This window comes from Aquarana catesbeiana, linkage group LG02, assembly GCF_042186555.1.
Source record: "Aquarana catesbeiana isolate 2022-GZ linkage group LG02, ASM4218655v1, whole genome shotgun sequence".
NCBI lineage: Eukaryota > Metazoa > Chordata > Amphibia > Anura > Ranidae > Aquarana > Aquarana catesbeiana.
This window is the reverse complement of record NC_133325.1, coordinates 400,980,568-400,994,697: the sequence shown is the minus strand read 5'-3', so window position 1 is coordinate 400,994,697 and position 14,130 is coordinate 400,980,568. Positions and strand designations below refer to the sequence as shown.

The following is a 14,130-nucleotide window of genomic DNA, read 5'->3' as shown; positions in this document are numbered from 1 at the left end:
CATTCAGCTCTGATTCAGCGGGGAATCAGATCCCTTGCTGAGTGGAAGCGGCTTTGGTTGCAGTGCTTTACAAACTCCTATGCAAAAAATAAGGCACAATTTCCCTTCAAATATGGGTGTATTTATTAGTCTCTGAAGTACTTTTCAATGGACAAGATGCTACCATGATCTATTGTGGACTGGTGGTTCTCCTTTTTTTTTTTTTTTTTTTTTTTTTTTCCTTTTAAAGAAAAAAAGAAAAGCAGGTACACACAGACTGCCATAACTGATCTCTTACAAACATGCTAGTTTCCTGGCTTCCATGCAGAATCCGTGGTTTTCAATACTGTATGAAGGTATACAAATCCGGAGCTTTGACTTTGTTTTTGTTCTGAGTCTGTCGCTGAAGGTATCGATGCTATAGACAGCCAGGCAACTAGCATTTTTTGGAAGTATGCATCCTTCATCTTTCACTGTTTTTCATCTAAAATCAAAAGCCTTTGCACACAAAAAAAGCAAATATTTTTGAACCTTTCCCATCTATATTTAGATTCAGAACAACCCTCTTAGGTGTTTTTGTGCATATAAATGTTCTAATGATCACATTTTATTTTTGTAGATCTTTTAGCATTTTAGAAAATGCTGTGATGTATGCACACTGTAATATGGCATTTGTTGTAAGAGCTGGGGAAGAAAAGAAAATCATTGACCCCTGTTTTGTTTGCAGCCGGGAAAACCCTTCAGATCTTTAACATTGAAATGAAAAGCAAAATGAAGGCTCATACCATGACTGATGATGTCACCTTTTGGAAGTGGATCTCTTTGAACACTGTTGCTTTAGTAACCGACAATGCTGTGTATCATTGGAGCATGGAGGGAGAGTCGCAGCCAGTGAAGGTGTTTGACCGGCATTCCAGCCTGGCAGGATGCCAGATTATTAATTACCGAACAGATGCCAAGCAGAAGTGGCTGCTTCTAACAGGAATTTCTGCTCAGGTGAGAGATGACTCTGTGGTGTAGCAATTTTTTTGGGTGTAAATATTTTGTGATGAATATTCTAAAATGATCAGGCAAAACACATATACAGAATGTCTTGTAATGTAGGGGCCACATGCTCCATTCCTTACATAAATGCTGCCTCCCTTCACGGCATGGCTGTCAGAATGACTCATCCTCCGACACAGGGAGGGATGTGGGTGTTTGACACATCCATTCTTGTCAGCAAGTTAATACAAATTCAGTTTGCTATTGTTTCCAGTAAGAAGTATGTCTGGATGCTTCAACTTCAATTGTAAAATATTCACAGTTAACTGAGGCATAGTTTGTTGAAATCTATGGATATAATAATCATACCACATAGAACTTTAGTAGTTATCACATGCATTGGTACACAGTCATTGTTTAAGATTTGCTGTTAAAATCTGTTCTCAGATTTATATCATATCTCTACTTCTGTTTCCAGTATTTATCCATGCTCTTTACATTGGATGTAGATTATATGATGCTAAAAGCCATAGTTATGGATTATGCATTTTCCTTTTTTCCTTTTTTTTTTTTTTTTTTTTTTTTTTCTTCTACACCATTAGGTCTCATGCACACTGGACATTTTTACAGCAGCTGTTTTTGGCTTCAGATGTTTTTTTCTACAGTTAATAAACTCCCCATCATGTTATCCTATGTGTCCATGCAGTTTTTGGCTGAGGTGTTTTTTGTTTTTAAAAAAAAAAACACAGAACTAGTGGGTTCTGAGAGGAGTTTTTCAGCTGTAAAAACGCTTGAACGTCAAACGCTAATCAACTCCGATAAACGCTCAAAAACGTGGCTCACCAGCGTTTAACACTTTTGATCCATTGAAAAAAATTTTTTTGGAATAAAACGCTAACGTGGAAAAACACATAAACGCTATTACAAAAACGTTAAACATTGGAAAGCTCACCGCAAAGCTACTGGCGTTTTTATAATGTTATTTTAACGTGCATGAGGCCTAAATGTCATCCATAAACTACCTGCAAATGGTACCTATAGCATATCTTTGTACAAAACACAGATGAACAAAATGTGAAAAAGGCGGCAAAAAATGTATATATTTTTTTCCTATCTTTTCTGACTTTGGTGAAATAACTAACTTAAGCACTTGTTTCTTCTTCTTCAGCAAAATCGAGTTGTTGGAGCTATGCAGCTGTACTCTGTGGACAGGAAAGTGTCTCAGCCTATTGAGGGACATGCAGCCAGTTTTGCTCAATTTAAAATGGAAGGAAATGCTGAAGAGTCTACCCTGTTTTGCTTTGCAGTTAGAGGACAAGCAGGTGGAAAGGTAAAATTGTCCATGTAGTTTTTTAATTAAGTGTAGAAAAAAAATCAGTGGTTTAGAGCAGTGGTCTCCAAACTGCAGCCTGGGGGCCTGATGCGGCCCTTTGCTTGCCTTCATCTGGCGCTTGGGACACTTTTTTCCTCCCACTGACACCCAACAATGGGGCATAATTCCTGTTACTGACATCAACAGGGCAGGATTTCTTCCAATGACACCAACAATGGGGGAATATTCCTCCCACTGACACTAACAATGAGGCACTATTCTTTCACTGACATCAGCAATAAGACACTGTTCCTCCCATTGACACTACCCATGGAGCACTATTCATCCCACTGACTCCAACGATGGGGCACTATTCTTTCACTGACACCAATAATGAGGCACTATTCCTCCTATTGACACCAGCATGGGACACTATTTCCACTGACGCCAACAATGAGGCACTGTGCTTCCCACTGACACCAACAATGGTGCACTATTCCTCCCTCTAATGCCAAAGATGCATGGTTTAGTCCCACTAACGCCAGGACAATTTCAACTTCCAGTGGTCACAGTCGGGCCCCCCTAAAGTCTGAAGCATCATAAACTGGCCCTTTCTTTAGGAAGTTTGGAGACCCCTGCTTTAGAGTAAGGGGTTTCCACTTCTAGGGGCCTTCTTGCCTCCTGTATATCTGCTGATCTTTTATCATCTTCCTTCAGCTGCTGTTTTTGCCATCACAACCGTGCTTACTGCTTCCCCAGGAACTCAGATCACTGGCAATACAGCAGCTTATAACATCTGCCGATTTACATCTTTACTTACTGGCTGGTTAGCTTCAGTTGCTAAAGCATTTGTTTATAATGCTTGGGATTTCAGTCAGTTGAAACATTTTTTTTTCCTTCAACAGAAGTCATAATAGTTGAAATAAATGGTTTGTATGGCCTGTTGCCTACAGTGGGAAATGGCGATCACATGATGCGCCCTCCTACCCCGGAACAGGCTCAATGGTGTGTGTGTGTGATAATAAATATATATATATATATATATATATATATATATATATATATATATATATATATATATATAATGTAACAGAGACTGCCAGTGCCCCACCCCTCCACAGTATATCTGCTGGAGAGGGGCAGCAAGTGGTTAAAATTCAAAATACTAACATCATCATACAAAGCCATCCACAACTCTTGCTCTAGCCACATCACTAACCTCATCCCAAAATAATACCCAAATTGTTCACTTCACGACTCCTGCACTCTACCTCCCTCCTCTCCCCCTACATGTGAAATGTATGTAACTGACCTGGTATAGGTTGCTTATTTTTCCTTCAACAAAGGGAATTACACTTTACATGTCTTAATTTGCAGTTGCATATTATTGAAGTTGGAACACCACCTACTGGAAACCAGCCTTTCCCAAAAAAAGCTGTAGACGTTTTCTTTCCGCCAGAAGCCCAGAATGACTTTCCTGTTGCAATGCAGGTATGTTAATTCCTCCATTAGCCATCAAATGGATTTTTCACTAGAATGCTATGTTGCTAAAATGTTTGTCAGAAACTGTAGTGCTTTGTTTATCCTAAACCGCCTAAATGATCATAGATAAAGTGTGTGTGTCTTTTTGTATACCTCTTAATAATATGATAAAGTTGACCTTTAATTGTCAATAGTCCTAACTCTGTGCACATACTCAATGTTACAGATCAGTGGGAAACATGATGTTGTCTTCTTGATTACAAAGTATGGGTACATTCACCTTTATGACCTCGAAACTGGTACCTGCATCTATATGAACAGAATCAGTGGCGAGACCATCTTTGTCACTGCACCCCATGAAGCCACAGCAGGAATTATCGGTGTGAACCGAAAGGGCCAGGTAACATAGTTTTAATCTTAGTCAATTATAAAGTGTCATTTCTATATCAGACACAGTAATTATTTCAACCTATTGTGATACCCTTGGACCATTGTTTATATTTTGTTGTCATTCACCCCTAAATGCCCCTGTGGCAAGACCTGCCCCAGTCATATATTCATGCTTTAATGTGAAAGGGTTTGTTTTTATTAACCACTTCATGCTAAACGACGTACCCGTACGTCTGTACTTTGACGCTAAATACCATGGTTATGACAGCAGCTAGCTACTGTTTTCGGGAACGCCGTACGTTTCTCTTTAGGATTAAAAGTGGTCTCCACGGCAGATTCGCTGCGAGATCACTTTTATCAGCGACAGGAGAGGTGCCCACCCCCCTCCCGCCGTGCTCTTGTCATCTCCATCGCTTACCGGACCCGCCGGTAGAGGCAGAAACTATCGCGTCCTCTCCTGTGGATGAATGCCTGGCTGCCGACTGAGGGGAAGATGGCCCCCGCTCGGCTTCATAGCATGGGAGGGCGGAAGCGACGTCAAACTCTTAAAGAATTTTTTTTTTTTTCCAAGTGACTTTTTTATTAATGCATTTTTGTCTTTTTTACCCCAGATCTCATATTTAAGAGGTCCTGTCATGCTTTTTAGTGATCCAAATTTTTATTTTTTTTTAAAAAAGACAGTGTCAAAATAAAAAATTAAAGTGCCCCATCCCGACGAGCTTATGCGCAGAAGCAAACGCATACGTGAGTAGTGCCTGCATATGAAAACGGTGTTCAAACCACCCATGTGAGGTATCGCTGTGATCAGTAGAGCGAGAGCAATAATTCTAGCCCTAGACCGCCTCTGTAACTCAAAACATGCAACCTGTAGAATTTTTTTAAACGCCGCCTATGGGGATTTTTAAGGGTAAAAGTTTGTCGCCATTCCACAAGCGGGCAAAATTTTGAGCAAATACGGTGTGACAAATTATTGCAATGCCATTTTATTCTCTACGGTGTTCTATATTTTTTTTTTTCTAATGTTTTGGGGTTCTCAAAAAAAACAAAAAACTGATTTTAACTCGTAAACAACAAGTGTAAAAAAGAGTCTCGGCCCTTAAGTGGTTAAGGATGATGCTTGCTTTGTAGTGGTGGCTCCTTTGTGAATGTTCCTTGTAGTTGAAGTTTGTTATTTCTATCAATGTGTTTGGGGTTTTTTGTTTTTGTTTGTCTTTAATATACCTTCATAGTTATGTATTCACTCTTTCAGGTGCTTTCTGTTTGCGTAGAAGAAGAAAATATAATACCCTACATCACCAATGTTCTGCAGAACCCTGATCTAGCTCTGCGTATGGCTGTCCGCAACAATCTGGCTGGAGCTGAGGAACTATTTGCTCGCAAATTTAATACTCTATTTGCACAAGGAAATTATTCAGAAGCAGCAAAGGTGGCTGCAAATGCACCAAAGGTAAAAATAAAATAAAGTATTATTCTCTTGTTTGCCCTAATGTGTTGGTTGCAAAAGCAGACTAAAACACAGCTTTACTGTGGATAGTGTAAAATGATTGAAACCATTGTAAAATTTCTACGGTTTCCGGGGAGATTTATTCACATTTGTCTTGTCGCATGCAATACACATCCCACCTTGCAACTTTCCCCCCTTATGTTCTGGTGAAATCTCCCCAAAAGGAGCATAGAGTGCTAAAGAAACCCCCGCAAACGTCTTTATTCTGTCCCATTCTAAGCAAAGGAAAAAAATTGTCGCCGGAATTGAACTTTTACACTAGTGCCAAAGGAAGGCTGACCTGTTATGCATAGTAACAATCACCATCTTCCATTAATATTTTCAAAAATTATTATTTACAAAAGTAAGATTGGTAAACTAGTTCCAGTTAGAGCAGGTTATCCAATAAATTGATAAGTAAAATGTGACCCCTTTTTTTTTTTTTTTTTTTTTTCCTTCTTAATTTTAGGGTATACTACGTACACCGGACACAATACGCCGATTTCAGAGTGTTCCTGCTCAGCCAGGTCAGACCTCACCACTCCTGCAGTACTTTGGCATTCTCTTGGATCAGGGCCAACTCAATAAATACGAGTCTCTGGAGTTATGTAGACCTGTACTTCAGCAAGGTCGCAAGCAGCTTCTGGAGAAGTGGCTGAAGGAAGACAAGGTATTTGTGAAAGTAGTGGTTTCCAAGTACAAAAATATTAATGTACCCCTAAGCTCAAATGTATTTTTCATGAGTAGAATGCAAAGTCCTCCTTTTTGTATTTGATTATATGATTTTGCATATGCATTTGAGCCTGCAAGGAATTGCAGCTCAGATGGTGGTTTTAGTGCACCGGCTCCTGAAGACTTTCTTCAGCTTTATGCCCCTACTGAAGTTACAAAGCTACAGTATGTGTTGGTGAACTACTAGTGCGGTAGTACAAGTCCCAGATTTTTGCAATTTATACATTCTCTGAAAGAATGATGTGGCTGTCAAAATGACAATAGCCTTTGGGAAGAACAGCCCCTGAACCCTGTAATGGGTGGGGGGTTACCACCTAATGGCACCGTGTTACACCCTAAATTTATCCAAAGTGGGCTTAGCCTTTAAAATGCTTTATTTATCTGAAACATCTCTTCAAATATTTAGCTGCATTCACTGCACACTTCGGCAAACACAAAATAAACCCAGAATTGAATTTAATGCAGTTTAATCAGTGTCAGATTTGTCATTTAAAATAGTTTTATTAAGCCAGTTTATTAAAAGAGAAGTTTATTTTTTTAAAATCGAAGATTTATACTTGGCTGGATGCAGCATCGATCTGACACTGCATCTGTCTCCAGCTGGCTTTAAGACCGAGAACTGAGTGATCAAACACAGCTGATCGCTCAGCTTTCGGTCTTCAGGGTGCCGCAAGCTGGGGACTGTGGAGAGGGTGGGAGCGGCTGGTTCAGGCTTCTAACTGCTCGTTGAGAGGCTGCGCCAGCTGGTGGTCCAGGCATTTGGGTGGACCACTATAGTATGGTCGAGATCTTTTCATAGTCTGGACCGGCTCTGTGACACCTGCTGTCGAATGAAAAAGGGTTACAGAAGTGCAGAATGAACTGCACTCCTGTGATCCCCAAGAAAAGAAAAGATTTGGTTATACTTCTCCTTTAAATTAACATGGTTATTCGGGGAGGGTGCAGTTTGCACGCCTTATTTTAGAAGTTGTAAGTTTATAAAACTATTAGCAGTCCATTGCTGTAATGTGAAATAGGAACAGAAGGCGTTTTAAAGTTCTGGTTTCAAGTTATGTACTCAATGTAGTGCCAAAAAAAGAAATTACAGAAATGTAGTCCCCTTCTAGCATTCATTTCCTTTCCTTAATAGATGTCACTACAGTTCGCAACTCAGTGGCATCAGAAGTGGTGATACACAAGGTGTTCAGAAGAGCTGACTTTCTTGAGTGCCATTTACCCCTCACTGACATTACATACTACACATAGATGCAGCTTTTTATGTTCTTCAGTCTTGTGTAATTTTACCTTCCAAGCTTGTTTTAATGTTGCTGATTGTGCAGCGTTTATGAAATCTGTATGCAAATAATTTTTCAGATGATGCTGTGCTTTAAAATTTAAATATCGCAGCCATGTTTGAATTTGTTTAAAGTTATATTTATTTTGCATTCTAACAATGCTTGGTTTATAACTACAAATTATTTGTTTTTACAATTAGCTGGAGTGTTCAGAAGAACTGGGGGATCTAGTGAAATCTGTGGATCCTACACTGGCTTTGAGTGTTTACCTGAGGGCCAATGTTCCCAACAAAGTCATTCAGTGCTTTGCAGAAACTGGGCAGGTTCAGAAGATTGTGTTGTATGCTAAAAAGGTGAGTTTTACACTTTTGTGGGTTTTTTTTTTCTTCTTTATTTGCAGAAGCCAGGGCTAAATTGTGCTTTTCACATACACTACAGTGCAAACGTTTTAGGCAGGTGTGTGTGTGTAAAAAAAAAAAAAAAAATGCTGTAATTTTAAAATTGCTTTCACAAATAGAAGTATTAATAGTTTGTTTATCAATTAACAAAAATGGAAAGTTAAAGAGAAGATGAGAAAATCGAATCAATATTTGGTGTGACCGCCCTTTGCCTTCAAAACAGCATCAGTTCTCGGTACGCTTGCACGCAGTGTTTGAAGGAACATAGCATGTAGGTTGTTCCAAACATCTTGAAGAATTAACTACAGACCACCTGTGGTTGTAGGCTGCCTCAAATCCTAATGTCTCCATGTAATCCCAGACAGACTATTATACTATTGAAATATATATTTTTGAAAGCATTCTTGGTTGACAGCATTTCGTCACACCTGCCTAAAACTTTTGCATGGTTCCGTATATCAATAGTGAAATGCTACAACCCTGACTAGAGTATATACTATACATATAAAATAGAGGGAAACTCTGTGCTTGGGTATAGGGGAAAAAAACAAAGCAGCTAGAACCAAGAGTTATAATACCAACCCTAAAACAAAACAAAGAACGTGCAGCACTGTAGATAACCAAATATATGTAAAAATGCTATATATATAAAAAAAAAAACATATATAGCAATGAAACCCAGAATGGTATCAAAATTAGTGTCCAAACACCAAAAATATATGTATCAATACCACCATGGAATCATTAGTAACAAATATTAAATCATTCGTTGGTGACCTATATAGCACAGTAAGGAAAGTCCATCAAGCAAAAAGTCACAAAAAAGTGTATAAATGTTCCACCAAAACAGTGCATATATCAATACTACTCCCGGGCTGAGAGTAATTGAGCCTTCCAAATGATCCTTCCATCAACTGGAAAAGGGAGAGGAAACGCTTCACCAAAACACCAGTGTGTAGATGAACCTTACCAGACGGTATGACCACCAATAATGGAATGGTCAAATGCGTTCTTATAAACATCAAAACCGGGATGTCCCTGACTCTCCAAATGCTCCTTCGCAGCGCTGCACGTTCTTTGGTTTATATACTATACATAACTCTAACTTCCACAGCACCTTTCTTTATGCAGAATTAATTCTTTGTATCTGTATACTGCTGATTCTGCAAGCTGTCTTGTCCGTACGCAGGTTTTAGTACAAGAATGCCTATGAAGCTGTTTTCTTTTAAATGGTGTAGAAATTGATAAAATGACCCAAATGTGTTCTAGCTGCTTTTTTTTTCCGGGAGTTTTTTTCTTTCCTTACTGCAATCCCTTTTTGAATGATAGGTCCTGATATGCTGCCTACTTAAATTCTCAGCATAGTTTTAATGTATAAATAGGTTTCCCTGTCTACATCATTTCTATATGTACTTATTCTGTGCAGGTTGGCTACACTCCTGACTGGATTTTCCTGTTGAGAAATGTCATGAGAATCAATCCAGACCAAGGCCAGCAGTTTGCACAAATGCTGGTGCAAGATGAAGAGCCTCTTGCTGATATTACACAGGTAAAATCCTGCGCAAAAACTTTTGAGGCTGTAGTTTACTTGGGTTTAAGGTGACCTAATCATAGGTTAGTAATATGCATTAGCATGGTTATTTAATACTGATTTTTTTTTTTTTCTCTTTCAGATTGTGGATGTATTTATGGAGTATAACCTTATTCAGCAGTGCACTGCATTTTTGCTAGACGCCCTGAAAAACAATCGTCCCAGTGAAGGCCCCTTGCAAACACGTCTACTTGAAATGAATTTAATGCATGCACCTCAGGTATATCTATCTAGAGGTTTGCACAATAGCTTATTTTATGTAGAGTATTTAATAATTTGTAGTAACTGATAATTTTACTTGTCAGTTTTTAGGTCATGTTGGTGTTCATGATCGTGTTTCTGTTATACTCTAGGTTGCAGATGCTATCTTGGGCAACCAAATGTTTACACACTATGACCGTGCTCACATCGCCCAACTCTGTGAAAAGGCTGGTCTGCTTCAGAGAGCTCTAGAGCACTTTACTGATCTGTATGATATCAAGCGGGCTGTTGTCCACACTCATCTTCTTAATCCAGAGGTAAGACTTTCAAGCAGCAGTGCACCTTTTAAAATAAGCAGACAAAGTGTATAAATCCGACTGTAACTACCTTTTTGGACTATAAGGCCCCAAGGAGCTTAAACTGCAGCATTTACAGGCGTTTGCCTTTTTTTTTTTTCCAGCCTGCAAAATCTGTTAGCCTAGACATGCGCACACAGGCATATTAGAAGAGGAGCGCTTGCAGGCTGGGGAAAAAACACACCACCAACGTGTTCAGGAGAGGAGCTTTTGAGTAGGAAACATGCATAAACACACGGCACATTCTTGCATTAATAGCTTTCTAATGGCTGGAAAAAAAAATGATATTCTGGCCAATATAATGCATTAAAGTGCTTAAACACGTACAATACACAGCTTTTATTGCATTTTTTAAGCAGCTTTTTCCCTGCCAGGAGAAAAAAATGTTCAACATTTGAACCATTCCTGAATGTTTATTTATAAACTATTTTAAAGGATAAAGAAAAAAGTGTAGCTTAATCTAGCCTCTAACTGTAGAGAAGACTTGCCCATTGAAATCTTCACAACCTGTAAGATAGTAATGTGGCAGCTGCTATTTTCGGTTTAACATCATTGACTTCATTGCTCAAATTCTGATTCTGGTTTCTCTACCTTGTGAGGTTCTGGTCTGGAATAAACTATGCAAGATGAGACTTTGATTTCACAGGCTGCATGCTTATTACTAGTCTGAGACTCGCTAGGTAGTAAAACTAGGAAGATGATGACATGTAGATTGCACCTATACATCTTTAAGGCAGATTATTTTTTGATATACTCATTCATCATTTTACCCCATGATAATTTTTTATGTTTAATGACTACCCTGCTGAGAATGTTGTGGCAGGCAGTGCATAGTATACGTAGTAATGGTAATTGTGCTACATTCACTTACACTAGTTTAGCTGAATAGGAAATCACAAAGATTTGTGACCTTGCCCTATTATGTTAAATTTTGTTGTCGAAAGAAAATGCCATTCATCTGTACTGAAGTTCCAACAAACAAGCAGCCCATTGCAATTATTAATTCCACTTGTTTCTTATATTTTCAGTGGCTGGTGAACTATTTTGGCTCTCTGTCAGTTGAAGACTCTCTGGAGTGCTTACGCGCAATGCTGTCTGCAAATATCCGTCAAAACCTGCAGATCTGTGTACAAGTAGCTTCCAAGTACCATGAGCAGCTCTCTACTCAGTCACTCATCGAACTCTTTGAATCCTTCAAGAGTTTTGAAGGTATGTAAAATGAATCTATTACATTTCATGAAATATTAATGTAGGACTGATGTAAGCTTAGCAGACATCCTTTTAAATTTTGTTTCTTTAGAGTCAAATAGCTGATGCGATTACAAATAAGATCTTATCAGCAATTATTTTTGTCTACTGTCTAATAGAAAATTTAAAAAAGGCCATTTGTTTTAAGCTGGCCATAGATGATGCAATATTATTTTCTGCAACCATAGGTTCCAGGAAAGAAAATTGCTCGATTACCCCTTCTGAGCTATTGTGGTGTTCTGGGGGGTGCAGGGGGCCGTCCTGGCCAGAACACCATAATTATTGACAGCGGCTATAGCCACTGGCAATAATCGCATGTAAAAATCCGGCATGCTGGTTGTACCCAGGTCGGTAAATGGGTACATTGTGGATGTCTAAAAAATTTTCTTTTTAGCTAGGCTTAAGTAAAGCATTTCATAGATCATTGATGTGCATAGTATAGTTTTTAGTTGACAGAAGTTGTGGGGTTGCTAAGAATTGCTCATCTGTATTGTTCCTTTAGAGTTTGGAAGATTAAATTTATGCATGATTGTTCTGTACATAGATTGTTTCATGTTCATGTCTAAGTGGACAACCCTTTTGTGATCATATCTTGGAAAAACAATGGTGGTCATCTGATAAAAATCAGTTTCCTCTATATCGGGTCTCCAAACTTTCTAAACAAAGGGCCAGTTTATTCCCGACTTTACAGGGGCCAGACTGTGGCCATTGGGAGTAGAAATGATCCTGGCGTCAGTGGGAGTAAACAGTGCATCTTTGGTATTGGGGGGAGGAATAGTGCCTCATCATTGGTGTGAGTGGGAGGAAATAATGCCCCATTATTGGTATCAGTGGGAGAATTGGTGCCCCATCGTTGATGTCAGTGGGATTAATAGTGCCCCATCGTTGGTGTCAGTGGGATTAATAGTGCCCCATTTTAGGCGTCAGTGGGAGGAATAGTGTCTTGTATCAGTGGAAGGAAATGTTCCCCAAGGGCCGGATAAATGCAAGCAAAGGCGCCGCATTTAGCCCCTGGGTCACAGTTTATAGACCCCCTGCTCTATATATTTTCATGAGATGGGACAGTCAGTGTATCTACAGAGGATGCAGAGTGCTCTGAGACGTGTGTTTACCATATCCAACTGTAGGGGGCTATACCAAAAGACACTTATCCCTTTGGCTACTGTAAGACTTCTGTGCCAGAAATTTATAGGCACAAATGTATTTGCAGTGGGTTTAAATAATTGAAGGTTTATTGCATGCCAGTACTTTTTAGAAATTGACTCAGACGTCAGTCACTGTTCAAAATTAATAGTAAACTGTCATGCCTAGCTCCAGGATGAAATTATTCAATGCTTAGTAACTCTAGGGAGTAGAGGAACAGGCTGTTTTACTTGCCATATTCCTTGCTTGGAAATTGACTGGAGTAATGGCACTGCTGGAACAGTTAATGGGCAAAAATTTATAAAACTAATACAGGACAATTTTATGGTCCAGTTTATTGAGGCCCCAAATAGGAATAATGCTCTGTTGGACCTGGTAATATCAAACCATGCAGAGCTTATTACTAATGTTCATATAAAGGAACATCTGGGTAGTAGTGACCATAACATGATTTCATTTGATGCTGGCTGTAAGCAAAAAACACATACGGGAAAGATAGAAACACTTTAAAGTGGAGGGCCACCCTGAAAAAAAAAAAATCACCAAAAATCCTAAAAAAAAAAAAAAAAAAAATGTGAAAAAAAAAAAAATTAAACTTGCCTAAACCCTTGTTGCTAGGCAGTCTTCCTAATCTGCCTCTTCCTATTCAGCGGTGAGTTCTTCTCCTTGGTGAGCGGCCCCGTTGTCTTCTGGGAACTGTGTGTGTTCCCAGAACACCACGGGGCCATTCACAGAACAGAGCGCCGCTCGCGCATGCGCAGTAGGAAACTGGCAGTGAAGCCGCAAGGCTCCACTGCCTGTTTCCCTTTCCTAGGATGGCGGTGCCGGGAGCCGAGGGACGGGTCGGCCTCGGGCGGCCGACATCGTGGGCACCCAGGACAGGTAAGTACTTATTTAAAGTCAACAGCTACAGTGTTAGTAGCTGCTGACTTTAAACTTTTTTTTTTTTTGGACGGAATCCTGCTTTAAGAGAGCACATTTTCCAAGGATGAGGGCTGCTCTCCAAGACTTTGACTGGGAGGGAATATTGGCATTGATGAACACAGAACAGAAATAAGAATTCTTCAAAAAAGACGGTTTGTGAACTCCCTGCAAAGTATATTCCCATGGGCAATAGGTTTTGTTTTTAGCCTTTTAAACTTATGTGGCTCACGGCCAAAGTTAAAAAAGCTATAAATAATAAGAAAAGAGCTTTTAAAAATAAAAAAATGAAGGAACACTATTATTTAAATTTTCCAAAGAATATAACAGAATATGTAAAAAGGAAATCAAGGATGCAAAAATGTAAAAGGAACGACAGATTGCAAAAGATAGGACAAACCCCAAAAATCTTTTCAAATCTATTAATAGTAAAAAGAGTCAGGTCTGAGCATGTAGGCCCTTTACAAAATAATCTAGAGTGGGTGACTGGGGACAAAGAGGGCAAATTTATGAAATGGGCTTCCATCAGTTCTGTGTATACAAAGGAGCATGGGGGAGCTCAAGTTCATATCGGGCATGGTATTTAAACAGCCCCAAATGATCCACAATGGCTCAAAAGTGATATGGTCCAGAAAT

The 14,130-nt window shown here is 39.2% G+C and overlaps 1 protein-coding gene across 1 annotated transcript in view; it reads left to right on the top strand.

Annotated features, from left to right (window-relative positions):
• The window catches only part of CLTC (clathrin heavy chain), a 112,105-nt gene that overhangs the window by 57,040 nt on the left and 40,935 nt on the right, over positions 1-14,130 (top strand). The window contains exons 3-13 of the mRNA XM_073615270.1: positions 707-975; positions 2,132-2,293; positions 3,653-3,766; positions 3,984-4,157; positions 5,397-5,594; positions 6,100-6,300; positions 7,837-7,989; positions 9,461-9,583; positions 9,708-9,845; positions 9,979-10,143; positions 11,211-11,391. Of these exons, the coding sequence (XP_073471371.1) occupies positions 707-975; positions 2,132-2,293; positions 3,653-3,766; positions 3,984-4,157; positions 5,397-5,594; positions 6,100-6,300; positions 7,837-7,989; positions 9,461-9,583; positions 9,708-9,845; positions 9,979-10,143; positions 11,211-11,391 (1,878 nt within the window). The remainder of the gene's footprint in view (positions 1-706; positions 976-2,131; positions 2,294-3,652; positions 3,767-3,983; positions 4,158-5,396; positions 5,595-6,099; positions 6,301-7,836; positions 7,990-9,460; positions 9,584-9,707; positions 9,846-9,978; positions 10,144-11,210; positions 11,392-14,130) is intronic.